The sequence below is a fragment of the Equus quagga genome, chromosome 7, assembly GCF_021613505.1.
Source record: "Equus quagga isolate Etosha38 chromosome 7, UCLA_HA_Equagga_1.0, whole genome shotgun sequence".
NCBI lineage: Eukaryota > Metazoa > Chordata > Mammalia > Perissodactyla > Equidae > Equus > Equus quagga.
In genome coordinates, this window is record NC_060273.1 from 43,466,278 (window position 1) to 43,485,436 (window position 19,159).

At 47.5% G+C, this 19,159-nt stretch overlaps 1 protein-coding gene across 1 annotated transcript in view; it reads left to right on the forward strand.

The window, feature by feature from the left end:
* The window catches only part of TRIM52 (tripartite motif containing 52), a 30,155-nt gene that overhangs the window by 2,569 nt on the left and 8,427 nt on the right, over positions 1 to 19,159 (forward strand). The window contains 6 exon segments of the mRNA XM_046667757.1: positions 52 to 126; positions 6,444 to 6,960; positions 6,963 to 7,025; positions 7,028 to 7,081; positions 7,084 to 7,268; positions 16,259 to 16,289. Of these exon segments, the coding sequence (XP_046523713.1) occupies positions 52 to 126; positions 6,444 to 6,960; positions 6,963 to 7,025; positions 7,028 to 7,081; positions 7,084 to 7,268; positions 16,259 to 16,289 (925 nt within the window).

Sequence of the window (19,159 nt, forward strand, 5' to 3'; positions counted from 1 at the left end):
TACATCTACCAAATTCAGACTGCACTGTTTACCTGGGTGAAATCTCCCCAGGTAAATGGAGCGAAGGAAGGAGATGATGCAGGGCAGGAGGGCTGCTACTGTGAGGACCGAAGCCTTCCCACAGCGGTGAGAGCCACGTTGTGATACTTCCAATTGTGGAGAGTGGGATTTCAAATTTTACTTGAAAAAAAATCTGTCATAAAAAACAATTTTTATACTACATGTATCTAACAATGAGAAAATCTAGATCTATGGCCTGAAATGGTGTCTGATTAGGAGACTTTCCATGGTGTCTATACAGGCTGGGTTAACTATGTACCAGTGAGGTCACAGACAGTGAGTTAGTTTCCTCAGTGCTGATAATTGAATTAAATTTCCTATGACAAATATAAGAAATAACTTTAGCAGATAATATAACATAGGTGAACAAACACTTTAAGTGAATTTTAAACACACTTTTCTAGAGCAAACATAATCTAACAGGTACTGCTTCCTATAAGCGTGATTAATATGCCTGAAGATTACAGGTATTAATTTGAGTGATAGCTTGGAAGGAAACATCTTTCCAAGATAAACTGAAAGCAGAGCTCTGCTCACCTCCTGCCACAACCTCCCCTCTGTTGATAATCCTTAGTCCACTGTGTTCTTGCAGCCAGCATAAGTATTTCCTAATTTAATCTTCATTGCCTCATTAATTAATCTTTCTTTATCACCTGTGCTTTGGGGCTGGCCCCGTGGCCGAGTGGTTAAGTTCGCGCGCTCCGCTGCAGGCGGCCCAGTGTTTCGTTGGTTTGAATCCTGGGCGCGGACATGGCACTGCTCGTCAGACCACGCTGAGGCAGCGTCCCACATGCCACAACTAGAAGGACCCACAACGAAGAATATACAACTATGTACTGGGGGCTTTGGGGAGAAAAAGGAAAAAAAAATAAAATCTTTATTGATGAGGATTTTTAGGCTGCTTAATTTTAAAACGGCTTATGATGAGGACTTTTAGGCTGGTTAGTTTTAAAACTACAGATGAGATTCAGGCTCCAAGGAGTGGAATTTGTTTGCCCCTTTGTTGGGAAACATTTACATTTCTAAGGGAAACCTCTATCTGTGAAGATGCCTCCCTCTCTGTGCCAGGAAGAAGGGGGGATGGTCTTATCTCTAGAAGCTCTTAATCAATGCCAGAGGCAAGAACTTAAGTTGGTTACTGTCTGGCAACCTCATGTAACTGACTCCCCCCCCCAACAAATCCTCCTTTGTCTTTAGCCGAGGATAAAATTCAAGTGGTGACTTCTGCCATTTACTCCATCCGGTTTGATTCTTATCTAAAAGTTGTGGGACCGCCAAATGGCCAGACCATACGGGCACTGATACCATTTTAACTTTTTTACATATTCTTTGTCTTGTAAAGAGATGACTCACATACCTATGCCTTAAATTTAGTCCTAACCGTCAACTCGGGGCAGCAGCAGCAGGAGCTCTGACTGCCCGTGGGTCCTGTCCCCATGCCAGCGGGGGCAGCAGCAGCAGCTCTGCCTGCCCATGGGCTCTGTCCCCATGCCAGCGGGGGCAGCAGAAGCAGCGGCAGCAGAAGCTCTGACTGCCCATGGGTCCTGTCCCCATGCTATTCCACTTTCTAAATAAAAGAGCACTACTGCCAGATCTTGAGAGTCTAAGAAATCTTTCTTTCGACTCCTCGGCTCACCGACCCCGCATCATTTCTTACCTGTGCTTTGAATTCTTAAAGTACTTGTGACAGCAATGTTGATTCAGTCTGCCATGTTTTTCTCAACATGTACCATTTGATTTGTAATCTCTCTGTCGTTATTAACCAATGTAAGTCCACGAGGTAACTCCAATAAGCATTCTCCCTAAGCTGCAGTACCTCTGGCAAGGTTGTCCTTTTAAATTTCTTACCAGATGTAGAGGCGGAGATGCTGCCATTTGGCTTGTGTTCTGTCCTCCCCATTGTAGGCAGAGGGTGCGCCTAGGAAATATTTATCCAGAGCTTATGCTCTGCTGGGTGCTGGGGATATACTGATGAGCAAGGGGGAAGAGTCGGAGCAAGGACTAAGAAGCATAAATAGTCTGACATACTTGAGGATACTGCAAATGGTTTGCTATTGCTGGAAATAATAGCATGACAGCAGGAGTGGTGGGAGATGACGATGAAGGTGGGTAGTGTCAGGGACTGGAATTGGCCACCCCAAGATAGGTGTCTTTGGCATGAGGATTATTTTGGGCTAGTTACTTGTAAAAACTACAGACATGAGAGAAACTCTGAGAAGTAGAAGTTACACTTTGTAAGAGACATTTACATTTGTAAGAGAAATCTCCATCTGTAAAGGTGTCTCCCTCTCTGTACCAGGAAGAAGGGGGGATGACCTTATCTCTAGAAACTCTTATCAATGCGGAAGGCAAGGACTTAAATCTGCATAATAACCTTATTCATGTTTACTGTACTTTTCTGGTAATTTCCCATAACTGACTCCCCCACCCCCAACATCCTCCTTTGTCTTTAGCTATTTAAGGTGAGAGCTTCAACCATTTTGGTGAGTTATTCAGTTTTTCTGGGTCTCTCTCATGTATACATGTTATAAAGCTTTGTTTAATTTTCTCCTGTTATTCTGTCTCATGTGAATTTAGTTTGTAGTCCAGCCAGAAGGACCCAGAGTGGGTAGAGGAAATGTCTTCCTCTCCTACACAGCCATGCAAGAAAGGGAGAGCATGAGTCTCAAATCCACTTCCCTGAAAATAGGGACTCAGGAATATTTATGGGGCAGGGGGCAAGGTGGTCTGAAATGTGGAGATAGGTGATTGGAGGTGAGGAGAGGTGAGGTAGTTGATGATCTGCACAAGCGTAGTCAGACCCCATGGCTCTTCATAGGACCCATGTTCACAAAATGGTGGCATGGGCATGATCTGAGGGTAGAGTTTTTAGCCTCTTGACATCAAAATGTTGCCTATCAGACATCTGCATGGGCCCAGTTGATGAGTTGGTGGTCTCAATCAGCCTGGAATGGACAAAGGGGTCCTAATTCCTGAAAAACAGTTCAAACACCCATTACCATAGTGACCCAGGCTCCAGGGAGATGTTATCTGTGGGAGCCTAGTGGGAGTCAGATAGCATGTTGCCTAAACAGCACAGTTAACAATGGGGGGCGGGGGGGGGGAGTTAAACAGCCAAAAGCTATAATCAGTAATTGCAAAAAGGAAAAAAAACTTTAGCTCCTAGCTACTTAATCAGCAACAGCTAACTCTTTGCTGGTTTCACCATCAAATCTCTAGTCTCGAGGACACCTCTGGCTATCCCAGAATAGAGTACTCCAATACCAAGCTATGCTGCTAGGTTCCCCTCATATTTCTTTAAAACCCTGTCATACCTTAAACCCAGCTACCCTGCCCCCTGATTCCAATGGGCCTATTTCCCATGCTTGCCCAGCAGTGATTGATCAGGTTTACTGTAGCCCCAGAGATCTCCAGAGTGAACCATCACCTAATTCAGAGGAAGTGTGGCTTGTAGATGGGAGCACCTTCATGAGTAACAGAGAAGGAAGAGCAGGTTATGCAGTAGTGTCTCTGCATGAGACCACAGAAGCCAAGGGGCTGACGCCAGGCACCTCGTCCCAAAAGGCAGAAATAATTGCATCAACCAGAGCTTTGGAATTGGGAAAAAAGTAATAATAATAACAACAATATACACAGACTCTAAACATACTTTCTCTGTAATTCACGCTCATCGAGCCATTTGGAAAGAAAGAGGACTTCTTTTTTTATCTCCTTCCCTCCCAAGCCCCCCAGTACATAGCTATATATTCTAGTTGTGGGTCCTTCTAGCTCTGCTCTGTGGGACGCCACCTCAGCATGGCTTGATGAGCGGTGCTAGGTCCACGTGAGGATTTCAACCGGCAAAACCCCGGACCACCAAAGTGGAGCGCACAGACTTAACCACTCAGCCACAGGGCCAGCCCCAAAAGAGGGCCTCTTCAGAGCAGCAGTAAAGAAATCAAACATGGGCCAGAGACCCTTAAACTGCTAGAAGTGGTACAGAGCCCCAGGGAAGCAGCTGGGGTCCATTGTAAAGGCCACCACAGTGGGGGAATCAGAGGCCACAAAAGGAAATAACTTGGCAGCTGGAGAGCTTCTCCAGTTACGATTAATTCCCACTCTACCCTTCTAAGAATTTACACCAGTCTATCCCCCGGATGAAGTAAGGGAAGCCACTACACAAGGTTACCAGTGGTCCCCGATAGTCAAGGGCTGGATGATAAATCCACAAGGAAAGATCTGGGTCCCCAAACAAACAGCTTGAAGGCTCCTTAAGAGTGTTCATGCTGTCTTAAAACTTGGAAAAGCAGTGTGTTCCAAGAACAGCTAAATCCTATTTGTGTAGGGCCTCATTTGGTGTCACTAACCACACACTCTTCCCTAAAATTAGAAGGATTCACTCCTTGGATCCACCACGCAAGGGCGAAAAAGGTGCCCATGCCTGAAAATAAGAGAGATCATCACAGGTTCCCAGGTAGGGCTTGACACCCAAAGACTGAAGCCTGGGCCCCTGGAATCAGACAGGACTGAGAGGAGGAGGGGCCCGGAGCTGGTCTTCTCAGGGGCTCTCCCGCTGTTTCTCAAGCACACAACCTCCCTGCTCTTCCTTGCCCGTGTAGCAGGGGAGAGGGCACGGGGGAACTATCCTGGCTGCCCCGTGCTCTGGCCCCGTCCCGAGAAGAGGCACCCAGCACTCTACATCTTCTACTCTAAAGGGTGGAGGGAGGAGGCAGGAAGAAGAGAAAGCCCCTTGATAGCAACACATCAGGTGACAGGCCAAGCTAGAGGTCTCCCCAAAAGTCACTGATGATCAGAACACTCTGCTCCTGACCTCCCCAAGTTTGTGTGCTGCCCGAGGCTGGCCTGGCCTGCACTCCAGCCTCCCCACTTACAGCCTCTCACTCTCAGCCTCAGTGTACAGGCCAGCCCTGCCCCAGTGAAAAGACTAAAGTGCAGGGGGATCTTAATTTCAAGGTTTAAATCACAAGTGATATGTACTAAAAATTAAATATATGCATCCCTCTGACCCAGCAACTCCACTCCTAAATCTTATGCCCGAGAAAGAAATGCATACCTACGTTCACCAAACAACAAATTCAAGTATTCAAAGCACTGTTCATAATAGCCCAAAACTGGGAACAAGCCAAATGCCCATCAACAGAAGAACAGACAAACAAACTTGCTCTACTTACACAACGGAATATTGACACCAAATTGGAATGAACAATCTATTACTATATACAATGGCATGGAGGAATCTCCTGGACATGAAGTGAAATGAAAAGAGCCCAGCATAAAAGTGCGCACTGTATGATATGAAGCATCCATTTCTGTGAAGTTCAGGAAGAGAAAAAACAAATCCATGGTTAAAGAAGGCGGGAGAGAGATTCCCTGGGGGTGGGGAACACGTGGAAGTGGATCTGGGGTTTCTGGGAGAGCTCTTGTTTTGAATGTACACTTTGAAAATTTATTGGAGCTGTAAATTTATGATTTGTCCTTTCTGTGTACATGTTACATTTGAAGAGGAGCAGAGAGACAGAACCACCAATATTCCCAGAGTCTGTAACAGTAAGACCAGCCGCAAACCCACAACTAGACCCGAGGCAGGACTGCCAGAGGGTGAGGGAGAGCCTGAGTCCCACACCCAGAAGGAAGGAGCAAGCCAGAAGCGCAGCATCAGAAGGCACTCTGGATGCCTGCGCTCCGGCCTCTCAGCCCCGGGGTCAGCAAACTGCTTCTGTAAAGTGCCAGATAGTAAATGCTTTAGACTTTTCTGGCCACATACAGGCTCTGTCCACATATTCATCTTTGTTTTCTTTTTTGACAACCCTTTTAAAATTTCAAAACCGTTCTTGCTCTTGGGCCTTACTAAAGAAATTGAGGGCCAGGGGCTGGCCTGGTGGCGCAGTGGTTAAGTTTGCACGTTCCGCTTCGGAGGCCTGTGGTTCCCCGGTTGAGATCCTGGTGCTGACATGGCACAGCTTGGCAAGCCATGCTGTGGTAGGCAGGCGTCCCACATATAAAGTAGAGGAAGATGGGCATGGATGTTAGCTCAGGGCCAGTCTTCCTCAGCAAAAAGAGGAGGATTGGCAGCAGATGTTAGCTCAGGGCTAATCTTCCTCAAAAAAAAAAAAAAAGAAAAGAAAAGAAACTGAGGGCCAGATGTGCCAACCCCTGTGCAACTCAGCCCATGCTAGACCACTTTTCTGGTAACTCTGACAGGTGGTCCCCAGCGTCTCTGTGACAAGGGCTTGCCTCCTCTCCATGAACTGGAAGTTAATCACTTGCAGTTGAACTCTAGTGCTGCGTTGAGGACAACCGTGGGTCACCCGCGTAGCTCGGAGGCCGGCCTGTGGGCGCTGTCCTGCTCCTAGGCGCCCAGCTAATGCTTCCCCTGTTGGCAGCGCATTAAGATAGCCGGCTGGACCACCCCCCACAACCTGGTGCAGACCCTTCAGGAGGAGGCAGTGTGCGCCATCTGCCTGGAGTACTTCACGGACCCCATGTCCATCCGCTGTGAGCACAACTTCTGCCGAGGGTGTGTGACCCAGCTGTGGGGAGGGGAGGATGAGGAGGACAGGGACAAGGAAGAAGATGAATGGGAGCAGGAGGAGTAGAATGACGAGGCGGAGGGGGCCGTCGGTGGATCGGACAACTCCACTGGAGAGGTTTTGTACCAGGGGAATGTTGACAAGGAGTTGTTCCAGAAGCAAGAGGATGATGAAGTCTGGGTCGGTGGTGGTGGCGTAAGGAATTGGGGCAACATGGATTATGTGTGGGACCAGGAGGAAGAAGAGGAGGAGGAAGATCGGAACTATTACCTGGGAGGCCTGAGACAGGACCTGAGAATTGATGTCTACCCGGAAGAAGAGGAGGAGATACTGGAAGAATACGATGAGTACGATGAAGAGCTGTATCCTGACACCACCTGCCTCCTCCCCTGGCCCCTCCACGGCAGTTCACCTGCCTCCAGTGCCGAAAGAGTTTTCACGTCGCAGCTTTTGTCCCAACCTGCAGCTGGCCAGCATGGTCCAGGTGATTCACCAATGTGCTCCACTCCTTATCAAGGGAGCCGGGGGACCGAGCAGGGCATTTGCCCCAAACACCAGGAAGCCCTGAAGCTCTTCTGTGAGGTGGATGAAGAAGCCATCTGTGTGGTGTGCCGAGAATCCAGGAGCCGCAAACAGCACAGCGTGGTGCCTCTGGAGGAGGTGGTGCAGGAGTACAAGGTGAGAGGCAGAAGGAGGGAGTACGGGGGTTAGAAGGGGGTGGAGAGGAAACAGGGAGCTGGGAGAGGTGGTACTTGCTAGTTGAATGTCTTTTTTGTAAAGGATGGGGGACACGGTGGAGAGCAATGGGCATATGTAGACAGAGGAGACATCTGGCTCTTCCCCAGAGGAAGCTGAGCAAAGACATATGACAGTCACCAGAAGCTGACCACTGTTGTTATTCCCTTTCAGTCTACCTAAGTTTGACGGGTATAGGTGACAGATCCCTAGTATTTAATTACCCTCTAATGTGAGTCCTGAGTCTATACCGGACAAAGACTCCAGGACCTCAGATAATAGATATTTGGGACCTCAGAGCACAAGGAGTGTCCAACAGATCGCTGGTATCAGCAGACTGAAACTCCAAGTGAGCCCTGGACTAATAAGAGCAACCGGGCACGCCTCCCTCCCAGAGTCTGGAGTTGCTTCCTGACTTCAGTAAGGTCCATTTTGCCTGTAGAGAAAGGCAGAAGACATGCACTTTTGATGGATTAGAATAAACCTCATGTCCTGATCACTTTCCTGTCCTGGTATTTTATCTTAGTGGAGAGTGAGGGATTTAGGATCAGATGCCCTGGCTCTGCCACTGTCTAATCTTGGGCAGGTCTCAACCTCTTAGACTTGTTCAGATTAAAAGAGATCATGTATGTGAAAGTATTTTATAAACCATAAAGCACTACACAGATGTTTGGTTTTTCATTTGACTTTCATCTAATTTGTCTTCCCTTCCTTGGGAATTGATTTGGTTAATGCCTTGCTTTCTAGTCCTAACCTGAGCATTAGAGAATTGTCTCAATGATAGTCAGCGTGAATACTGTCTTCCTCACCAAAAGCCTAGGTGGGTGTGCTGCTAGCAATACCCAAGGAAGGTTTTCTTTAGGCCCACAAAAGTCTTAACCTGGATATTCAGGGGCAGCTGCTCACATCTCAGTAGTGCTTTACAGTTTATAAAATGTTTTTCCTCATGTTCTCCTACAGAAAACTATGGTTTTCAAACTATGGATTTTGACCAATTAGTGTGTCTTAAAATACATGGGTCATCCCTAGCATTATTTTAAAATGAAACAGAAGAGAAAATATCAGAGTGCAAGGAGCATAGTAAGGGTAATTAGTGTTTTATGAAACTTTTAACTTATGTGTGCGTGTGTATATTTTGTCTCAACGTAAAATGTACTCCTTACTCTGGGTTGCAGTCAAAATACAGACAGAACACTGTCCTACAGGCATCATATATTAGATATTATCGTCACCCCTCGCCCCCCATTTTACAGTAACTATTGGTAAATGCATAAGACAAGTCTTAACTTAAATCACTGCTAATTCCATCATACTAATCTGACTTTAAGGACAAACTCTAGCAGTGTGCTTTCCTCCAAGGTGGTAATTCAGTTTGCCTACAGAAGAAACTGTCCTATGTTGCTGGTTTTTAGTACACTAAAGCTGAGGAAAGGAGGTAACTTTTCGTTCTTCTGCTAGAATTTTCTGGAAAGGACTTTGAAACCAAAATTTTAATTGAAAGGCAATTTAGACAAGAGAAAAGAGATGGTCTCTTCAACTGGGGAGGCCAGATAACACTCACTTAAAACCTGAGAGATTACTTATAAAGCCTATCAGTGTAAAGGGCAAAACCAAGTTAAACAAATTGGGGATAATCCCTTTCTGAAATACAGAATGTTTAAAAGAAATTAAAACTTGTTTTCAAGCATACCAGAACTTAGGTAGATGCTATTGCCAAGTACAGTGAAGGGAAAATGGAGGCGCTGTGGACAATTAGATTGGAGCAGTTTCCAGGTGGAAGTGACTCAGCATGTCAGCTGCAGGCAGCGCATGCACGGAACCTTGTATATAAGCATACCTTATGTAACCTATATACTGGCTCTGTGTCACTTCTGTGTGGAAGTCATATAAAAGCAGCCAAAGAAGAAGCCACGGGGCTCCCTCCCCCTGTTGGCTGAAGAGAATAAAGCATGTCTACACTGCCATCAGCTCCGCGCATCTTTTCTTAGGTCCCCGAGCCCCATGGTCCAGTCCTCGGCCGTTCCCCTCCTGAATATACTTAGTGTAGTCGGCAGGATTCTGAGGCGCGTGGACCTACAGCTCCTGAGGCTGACGGGACAGACATGTGGCCACCCACTAGTATGTGGTTCCCGGTGGCAGAAGTCCTGTTGAACTGGGCCCCTGCAGAAGGGTGGGAGTCCGTGGATGGTACCCCTGTCAGCATCAAGACGGCTCTGTGTAGCCTGGGGGAACAGGTGCCGGAGAAGGCCCAGCCCACCATGGGGCGGGCAGGTTGGCTTTTTTTGACAGCCTTGCACTGCAACATGGATTCTGCCATGTGGGATGCGGCCCGCATACAAGAACTGCAAGCCAAGGAGGATGCCCTGGAGGCGTGGGTGCGGCAGTTGGAACAGGAGTTGGAATGGTGCCTTGTACCAAGACTTTGGAGGACGCTGAGGATCAGGACCTGGAGGAAGCTCGCCCTCTCCATGGGTGGCCAGTAATCCAGCACAAGGTAGAGCATGAGCAGCCTTTGGGCCCAGGAGGTGTCGCACAAGGAGCCCCGGTGGTGACAAAGTTCACAGCATTTACACCAACAGAACTGCGGGACCTGTGTAAGCAGTGCAGGCACTGGCCAGGTGAGCCCATACTGGCCTGGCTCCTGCGGCTATGGAATGAGGGGGCAGATAGTATAATCTGTACCCCTGACGAGATGGAGAAGCTGGCCTCCATCACGTTGCATCCTTCCCTTTCGGCAGCAGCTACAGAATAGTTGCCAGCTGGGCCAAGATCAGGGGAATCACTCCATGATTGAGTGGGTGACAGCTGCCACCCGGACAGTGTGGGGTAACGTCAGGGAGCTTCCGGAGACTGTAAGCCAGTGGCAGACCTATGTGGAACTGATCCAAGTTATCCATGAATTGGGAACGCGACAAGCCATTTTTAACCTTCATACCCAGGGGCCCAATGATGAGTGCTTTACGTCCAGGATGAAGGACCTGGTTCTTAACACAGCCCCGTCTAATTCTTTTGGGCCCTTGGCCATTTTGGCACCCTATGTGGGCACCAGATACATGAGGTAACTACTGCCATGGCCACTTTGGGGGACGTAGAAGGCCGAGGAGGGAGAGAACCATGCGTGTCACACGGCAGGTGGTGCCCAAGCCTAAAACAGGCTCCACGGAGAAAGGGCCCAAGCGAGTCACCCACATGCAGATGTGAATAGACGTGCTAGCTACAGGCATTGATCAGGCAAAAATAGACCAGCAACTGAACGCTGTCTTGGTGGCACTGTGGCACCAGTTGAAGCCTGAGCAACAGTTCCAAAAGACAGCAGGAGCAGGGAAGAACCCTGGTAAGAGTCGACAGCCTTACCTGGAGAAGAGCCTGAAGGTAAGCCTTCAGGACTTCGTGCAGCCCTCAGGAGGAGAGCCCACGTACCTCTTTGACTAGGCAGAAGGCTGAGGTGCCCGGCTTGGGGGATCCCCGGAGGACCGGAGGCCACATGTGGAACTTGTGATTTACTGATCCCCAAACAATGTGCAGCGTGTGCTGGCATTGGTAGATACTGGAGCCGATTGCAGTTTGATTTACAGCAACCTGGATAAGTTTCCAGGGAAGCCGGCATATGTTGATGGATATGTGGGCCATACGGTGAAGGTGAAACCGGTGTCCCTGTCTCTTGGTGTTGGTCGCTTGCTGTCCCAGGTGTATGCAGTTTATGTGTCCCCTATCCCCGAGTGTGTTCTAGGGGTGGACGTTTTGCAAGGACTGTGCTTACAGACCACCATAGGCAAATTCTGCCTATGGGTGCACGTGGTTAGACTGTCATCTGGGGGCATACACACCACCCGCCGCAGGTGTTGCAGATGCCACGGCATGTGGTGGCCACCCGACAGTATTGCCTTCCAGGTGGACATTAGGAGATCACACAGACCATTGCAAAACTAGAAGAGGCTGGGATCATGTGACCCACCCACAGTCCCTATAACTCCCCGGTTTGGCCCGTGAGGAACCCTGACGGCATGTGACGTATGACTGTGGACTACCAGGAACTGAAAAAAGTGATTCTTCCATTGCATGCTGCTGTGCCCTCGGTACACGATATAATGGATCGACTGACAGTCCAGCTGGGACAGTACCACTATGTTGTGGACCTTGCTAATGCCTGCTTTTCATCGACATTGCCACCCAGAGCTGAGACCAGTTTGCTGTCACCTGGGACGGCAGACAATGGACTTTTTGCGTGTTGCCGCAAGGATACCTGCACAGCCCCACAATTTGTCATGGGCTTATTGCTTAGGACTTGGCCGCCTGGGCTCACAGTGATGCAGTGCTTGTATTTCACTACATTGATGATGTTATGTTAACCTCTGACTCTCTTGCAGATCAAGAGCAGGCTGCTGACTCCCTGCAGAGACATCTGGCAACATGTGGTTGGGCCGTCAACGACACCAAAGTCCAGGGACCTGGCTTATCTGTCAAATTCTTGGGGATTATTTGGTCGGGTAAGACAGGGTGACACCTGAAGCGATCATTGACAAAATACAGGCATATCCCCGCCAACGCCTGTAACCCAACTGCAAATGTTACTGGGCCGGCTGGGGTATTGTCAGGTGTTTGTCTCTCATTTAGTCCAGGTGGCAAGCCCCTTGGGACTGGACAGATGCTGCGGATCAAGCATTTAAGACCGCCAAGTGTGCTGTGCAGCAGGCACAAGCCTTACAGGTGGCTGACCCAGGACGACCACATGAATTGGACGTCCATGTTACCCAAGAGGGTTTTGGCTGGGGCCTATGGCAGCAGCATGACAGGGTACCAACCCCTGTCGGGTTCTGGTCCCAACTCTGGAAAGGGCCAGAAATACAATGTTCTCTAGTGGAGAAACAGTTGGCAGCTGCCCTAATAGTGTGTGATGCCATCACACGAACGGCTCCTGTTCAGCTTAGAACCCTATTCAGGGATGGCTTTGGTCATGGTCTACCCGTCCATGGTCTGGTACAGCCCAGACCCCTACCTTGTCAAAGTAGGGGGCCTATCTGGAACAAAGGAGCTTGGTGAGCTCCAGCCCCCTGAGTATGGAGTTGTAGCAAGTATTAGGGCCAGTTGAGTTCCTTGCTGTTGGGGAAAAGGCCCCGATGGCTCCTCTAAAGATAGAGCCCACGCCCTGTACTGAGGGGAAGGCCCCTATCCCAGAGAATGTTTGGTATACTGATGGTTCTAATAGAGGGCCAGCTGCTACATGGACAGCCATAGGTGTGCAGCCAAGCGCTGATACTGTTTAGTTTGATACTGGCACCAGCCAAAGCAGCCAGTGGGCAGAATTACAGGCTGTCTGGATGGTTATCGCCTGTGAACCAGGGCCCTTAGCTGTTTGTACAGACAGCTAGGTGGTGTACCGGGGATTGACCCTGTGGTTATCCGTGTGGTGGCCTCAGCAATGGTTGGCCAGAAACCACCCCGTGTAGGGGCAGGCCATGTGGCAGGAACTGTGGGCTTTGGGCCACAGAAAAGAGGTGACAGTGTATCACGTTCCCAGTCATACACCTCTCACTGCTCCTGGGAATGATGAGGCTGATGCTCTGGTCCGTGTGAGACGGCTAGAAAGGGCCCTGTCTGCAGATGTGGCACATTGGCTACATTGACGCCTAAATCATGCAGAGAGCAGGACCATGAGAAGGGTGAGTAAGCACTGGGGGCTACCCCTCACATGGCAACAAATAATGACAGCATGTCAAGAATGTGCAGTATGTGCCCAGGCTTTCCCTAATACAAGGAAACTGGTGTTCACACAGCAGCAAATAACTAGGGAGCATGTGCCCCTGGTCCAGTGGCAAGTGGACTATATTGGGCCTTTACCAAAGACCAAGGGTACTGTACATGCCTTTACGGCTGTTGAGACGGCCACTGGTTTGCTCTTTGTATGGCCCTGTGCAGCTGCGGATCAGAGGTGGATGGTTCAAGCCCTGCAGGTTCTCTGTGCCTTTTATGGCTGACCCTTGGTCGTAGAAAGCGACAAGGGGACACATTTTACAGGACAAGAAGTCCAACAGTAGACCAGCACCATGGGCATCCAATGGACCTTCCATACTCCCTACAACCCAGCTGCTGCAGGGATGATAGAGAGGTATGATGGACTTTTGAAGCAGGGCTTATGCACAACCGTACAGCCCCCCCTTGTTGCGAGGATGGGCAACCTGGTTGTGGCAGGTGCTGATGGTGTTAAAGGAAAGGCCTCGAAAGGGAGGGTCAGCCCCCACAGAGGCTTTGCTACACTGCAGTGTTGCTCCCAGACAGCTGCAAGTAGTAACCATGGATGAGTTACTAAAGCTTGGTTATGGCCAAAATGGAAACATTCTTTTGCCGGCCCCAACACGCCTCAACATGGGAGAGGTACGAGAATGGGAATGGCCTGGGAAAATAAAAGCCCCCCACTGTAGATGGTTGGCACTTTTAGTGCCATGGGGACTTGGGGAGCAATGGGACTTACATGTCACCCCATAGGTGACTAGCACTTGGCCCCTTGGGTAACTGTCAGGCTGCCACGGACCGATGTTGGTTCTGTCCTAAAGGGAATGTATGTGACTTCTTTGTGGCCGATAATGAGTTCCCCTATACTGCTGCATGTGGAGCCAGCGCTTGCAGCACCCCCGCAGGCAGAAAGGGTATGGTATCAATGGCCAGGAAGGCCCCCATTGGCAGCCACGCTCCTGTCCCAAGATAAGCGACTAGCCTGCATTTTCCCCAAAGGACGTGATTTACCTCTCCTTCCTCTCACTGCTTTATCCTTTCGCCCATGGATGGAGTGTGGTGAACAGTGTTGTGGACTGGGCACACACCTGTGCTGAGCTGGCTAACTGCTGGGTGTGCACGGAGCTACCCACCAGTGCAGCAAAAGGCTTGCCATGGTATATCCACCCTGCTTCGGAAGGGAACTGGACCTGGCTGTATTCCTGGGGACCATCTGATGCTCGGTGGAGCTGAATGAGGCACCAGGCGGATCAACAAATGCACCAACAACATGGGCATAAACTGCCCTGGGCAACCCCAAGCCTTTGGGAGGGCTATGGATGGGTCCCTGGGGAAGCTGTTGTGCTCTGCACACCTGTCCCCCTGTGCATACAGCAACAGAAGGGGGGTATAACAGCAGGGTGGGTACCCAAGGGGCTATGTCAGAAGATTACACAATGAGCTGGTCCAAATATGGGTGGAACGGCCGCCCCTATATGGGGATGGCCTCCATGAACATAGGACTTGCAGGCAGCCTCTGGGTCTGTTGACAGGAGACCCCGTGCAGGAATGGTGGTCTAACCTGTCATCCCCATGGCAGTGGGTTCTCACCACATTCGGGGGTGTAGCCTGTCTCTTGGTGGCTGTTTGCTATTCTCTGTATTGTTGTTGTGGTATGTGGGTCCAAGGCTTGCACCATGTGCATGTGCTTCCTGCAAGCCCCCTGCTACTGCAGTCTAATGGGGGTGGAGTGAAGGGAAAATAGAGGCACTATGGACAATTGGACTGGAGCAGTTTCCGGGCAGATGTGACTCAGCATGTCTGCTACAGGCAGCACATGCACCGAACCTTGTATGTAAACATATCTTAGGTAACATGCACTGGCTGTGTGCCACTTTTATGTGGAAGTCATATGAAAGCGGCCAAAGGAGAAGCTACTGGGGCTCCCTACCCCTGTTAGCCAAAGAGAATAAAGCATGTCTACACTGCCATTGGCTCCACGCATCTTTTCTCAGCTCCCCGAGCCCCATGGTCCAGTCCTCGGCCATTCTCCTCCTGAATACATACAGGAATTACATTGATGAGGTAAAAACTTTTATGTAAGTTATGTGTAAATTGATTGTAATTGACATATATTCTCTTTCACTCTATGTAGTTCATAGTTTTGTCGCTTTCATTGGTAAATATGCACATTACAGTAGCATGATTTAGAATTTTAATGAACAAAACTCTCATAATAGTTAACATTATAAGGGACTATTTTTGTATAACGATTTAATATGTTGTACACTATCCATCACACAGTTCTAGTTATAGCGAATACTCTCATCAGCTACTAATTCAACACATTTCTTATCTACTTTAGAGATGATCAAACTTTTTAGTTTTAGGGGCTCTGAGTAGGGAGTTGTTACTCCTAGACTCAAGGAATAGGTCAGTGATTTTCAGGAATAAAAGAGAAATGCATTCTCTCCTCCTCCCTCTACAAATTATATCAGCATTTCAGGGTATATAGGAGTTATAGTTTATAAATTCATGTTTAGTGTTGTAACATTAAAAAGAAAAAATACATAATTGTTCATAATATAAGAAATAAAGTTGGAAAGAACTCCTTGGCTGGTGGGAATATGAAGATAGAACAAGAAGTATTCAGAGTAAGGCCTATAATTAATGAGGTGTATACAGGCTGGGTAGCCACAGGAGGTGTTCATTGTGGATCTGATGCCATTTACACTGCTATTTCTGTCATATATCCAGAACAGTTATATTGTTTTGAGGTCAATCTTCTTTTAAAGTTTAATTTTGTATAAGAAGAGACTTTTTAGCTCTGAAAAGCTTACTTATTTATTACGGCTTCTATTTTGTCCATCCCATGAGTTAGAGTTCGCCTTGACTCTTCAAGCTAGAATCAGGGGATTATGAAAGTAAAATCATTTAGATTTGGCCAAGGGCACCATTAAATGATGTCAGGTTTTATGTGGCAGATGGAAGTATGAAAAGAAAATGAACAAAGATTTCACTTACTGAGGCTCAGGCATAACTGGATGCCTGTATTGCCCTGCTACCCAGCTGCCACCAATAAAATCATTCATCCCTCTGCAAGAGGGACCAGATGCTTCCATCATCAGTACTCCTTGTTTTTCTGTTTTCTCTGAGGTAGCTAAAGACGGCAGCCAAAATATTTTTGAGGCTTTTATGAAGTATATATTCACGTTATGATGCAGAAGATAGGGTTAACTTCTTCAGTTGTTATCTGTAAGTGTTGGGCATGCCATACACTGTTAAATTTATGCCATTAAAAACAGTGGAGTATTCTGCAAAGCACAAGTGGAATATTCTCTGCAGCTTTAAGATTGTACAGTGTTGGAATATTAACCATAATCTTTGAAGGCCATGAAAGCTTAATATTAAATAGCCATTTTAATTGCAAAGGAGAAAAAACTGGAGAAACTTGTGAAACCTTGCATTCCAAGTGCTGCCAAAACTTTGAGAGGAAACTGAGGAATTCCAGAATTTCTTCATTATCTTCTGCAGTCTTAACTCTGAATTGATGATTGAACATATCAAACTTCAGGTTTTAAAAAATATCAACTTAGGGAGTGACATCAGTGTAATGGCAGAGTCAGCTTACCCAGGACTCTCTCCCCTCCCACATACAACAAAAAGGAGCAACCATATTCCAACAAAAACTATCCTAATAGCACAGGAATCCTCGGAGACCCACAGCAGCCAAACGACAGAGGGCGGAGAGGCTGGAGATCCTCTCAGAGGAGCTGTAACAGGGTAAGAGAGAACTTCGCTCCCTCCCCTGGAGACTGGGATCACTGCCACAGGAGGCTCCGGGAGGGAGGGAGAGGGGGAGGGGCCACGCATCAGCAGGATCACCTAGGACTCCCATGGCCCTGCAGCCCAGACGGCAGCCCTCTAATGCGGGAAAGCTTTCGTGGGGTGACTTCATCAAGCCAAGACCCCAGGAGAGCAGATAGTGAGAACTGATCAGGAAACCCAGGTCTGCAGGCAAGAGAAAGTGCCCTCCCTGCCCCAACCCGCGCTCTGCCGGCCATCTGGGCTGAAGATGGAGGGCTCAGAATACCCAGCTCTTGACCCCCATCTAGTGGCGACAGGCTATAACTGCAACCAAATAATATCACAATGGGAAAGACCCGTCCATCTTCCAGCATCCATCCATCTTCCAGCATCTGTCAATTCATCAAATCTCCAGACCAGAGGGGAATCAAACACCCAGAATTATGTCCTGAGGACTCAGAAATAAGTAAACTAAATGAAAATGAATTCAGAATAGCTATCATCAAAAAACTCAATGGGGTAAAGGAAAATATAGAGAAACAAGTCAACGAGTTCTGAAGTTACTTCACAAAAGAGATTGAAACTATAAAGAAGACTCAATCAGAAATACTAGGGATGAAAACTACAATGGATCAGATAAAACAGAATACAGATTCCCTGAATGCCCATGTGGACGCCATAGAAGAGCAAATCAGCACAATTGGAGATAGACAGGTTGAATGGCTCCAGACAGAGGAAGAGAGAGAACTAAGACTAAAAAGGAATGAAGAAAATCTCTGAGAAATAGCCGACTCAATGAGGAAATGCAACATAAGAATAATTGGTATCCCCGAGGGTGAAGAAAAGGAGAATGGAGCAGAAAGCGTGCTCAAAGAAACAATAGCAGAGAACTTCCCAAATCTAGGGAATGAGAGAGAAATATGTGTAGAGGAAGCTTTCAGGTCTCCTAGATTTGTCAATGTAAAAAGACCTACTGCAAGGCATATAGTAGTAAAACTGGCAAAAGTGAATGACAAAGAAAGAATACTCAGGGCAGCAAGGCAGAAGAAAATAACCTACAAAGGAACCCCTATCAGCCTTTCAGCAGATTTGTCTTCAGAAACCTTACCAGCTAGGAGGGATTGGAATGACATATTCAAAACTTTAAAAGATGACAATCTTCAGCCAAGAATACTCTATCCAGCAAAAATATCCTTCAGATATGAGGGAGAAATTAAATCTTTTCCAGACAAACAAAAGCTAAGGAACATCGTAGCCACAAGACCTCCCCTACAAGAAATCCTCAAGAAGGCCCTTATACCTGAAGAAAGAAAAAAAGGGAGTGGGGCCGGCCCCGTGGCCAAGTGGTTAGGTTCGCATGCTCCACTTCAGCGGCCCAGTGTTTCGTTGGTTTGAATCCTGGGCGCAGACACCCCACCGCTCATCAAGCCATGCTGAGGCAGCATCCCACATGCCACAACTAGAAGGACCCACAATGAAGAATATACAACTATGTACCGGGGGGCTTTGGGGAGAAAAAGGAAAAAAAAAACAACACATCAACTTATTCTTCTTTGCTATTAGTTGAATCTAGTGATGAAGAAAATTGTGCTTTGCTTATGTTCAAAATAAGGCTTTAAAAACTGAATGTCCTATTTTCATGAACCTAGTACTTGACCACTAAGACTATGTTTTTGAAGCTGTATCAAATGAACTAAATTGGGGGAAAAATTACAGGAGTATATGTTGGTGGTGCTACAGCAATGGCATGTTTTAGATTTGGGTTTTTGGCAAAAACTCAAGAAAACTGGCACTCAAGATGTACTGCAGCAGTCACCACCAAGCATTGGCTTCCGCCTATCTGCTAGAAATCTAGTGGAAATCTTCAGCCCTGCTGTCAGCATAGACCACTGTGAAAAACAGTACATTTGATTCCAGTTTGCCTTGGCTTTTGAAGATCTGAATGCCATTCAGAGAGTTTTTTGTTACATACTGAGGTTCCTTAGTTGTCAAAGAACTGTACGCAGCTGAATTTATGGACAGAACAACTCTGATTTTGGAACACCAACGAAAAAGAAACTACTTTAAAATTTCAAATATTAAAACTTTCAGCAGACTTTAATACATTGAAGCTTAAAATACATGGACTCTGAAATGTGAAAGGGCAAACACTAACATCACTGCTCATTATGAAATACTTTAAGCAAAACTTGCCCCAAATCCAGCTACAGATAGCAAACTCATGCCAAAAATGTCTAATTTTCTTGGCTAGTCTTTCAAGGACCAGATTCATGGATGTTATTTCAAGAAAAAAAGTGACATATCCAGAACCATTTGGG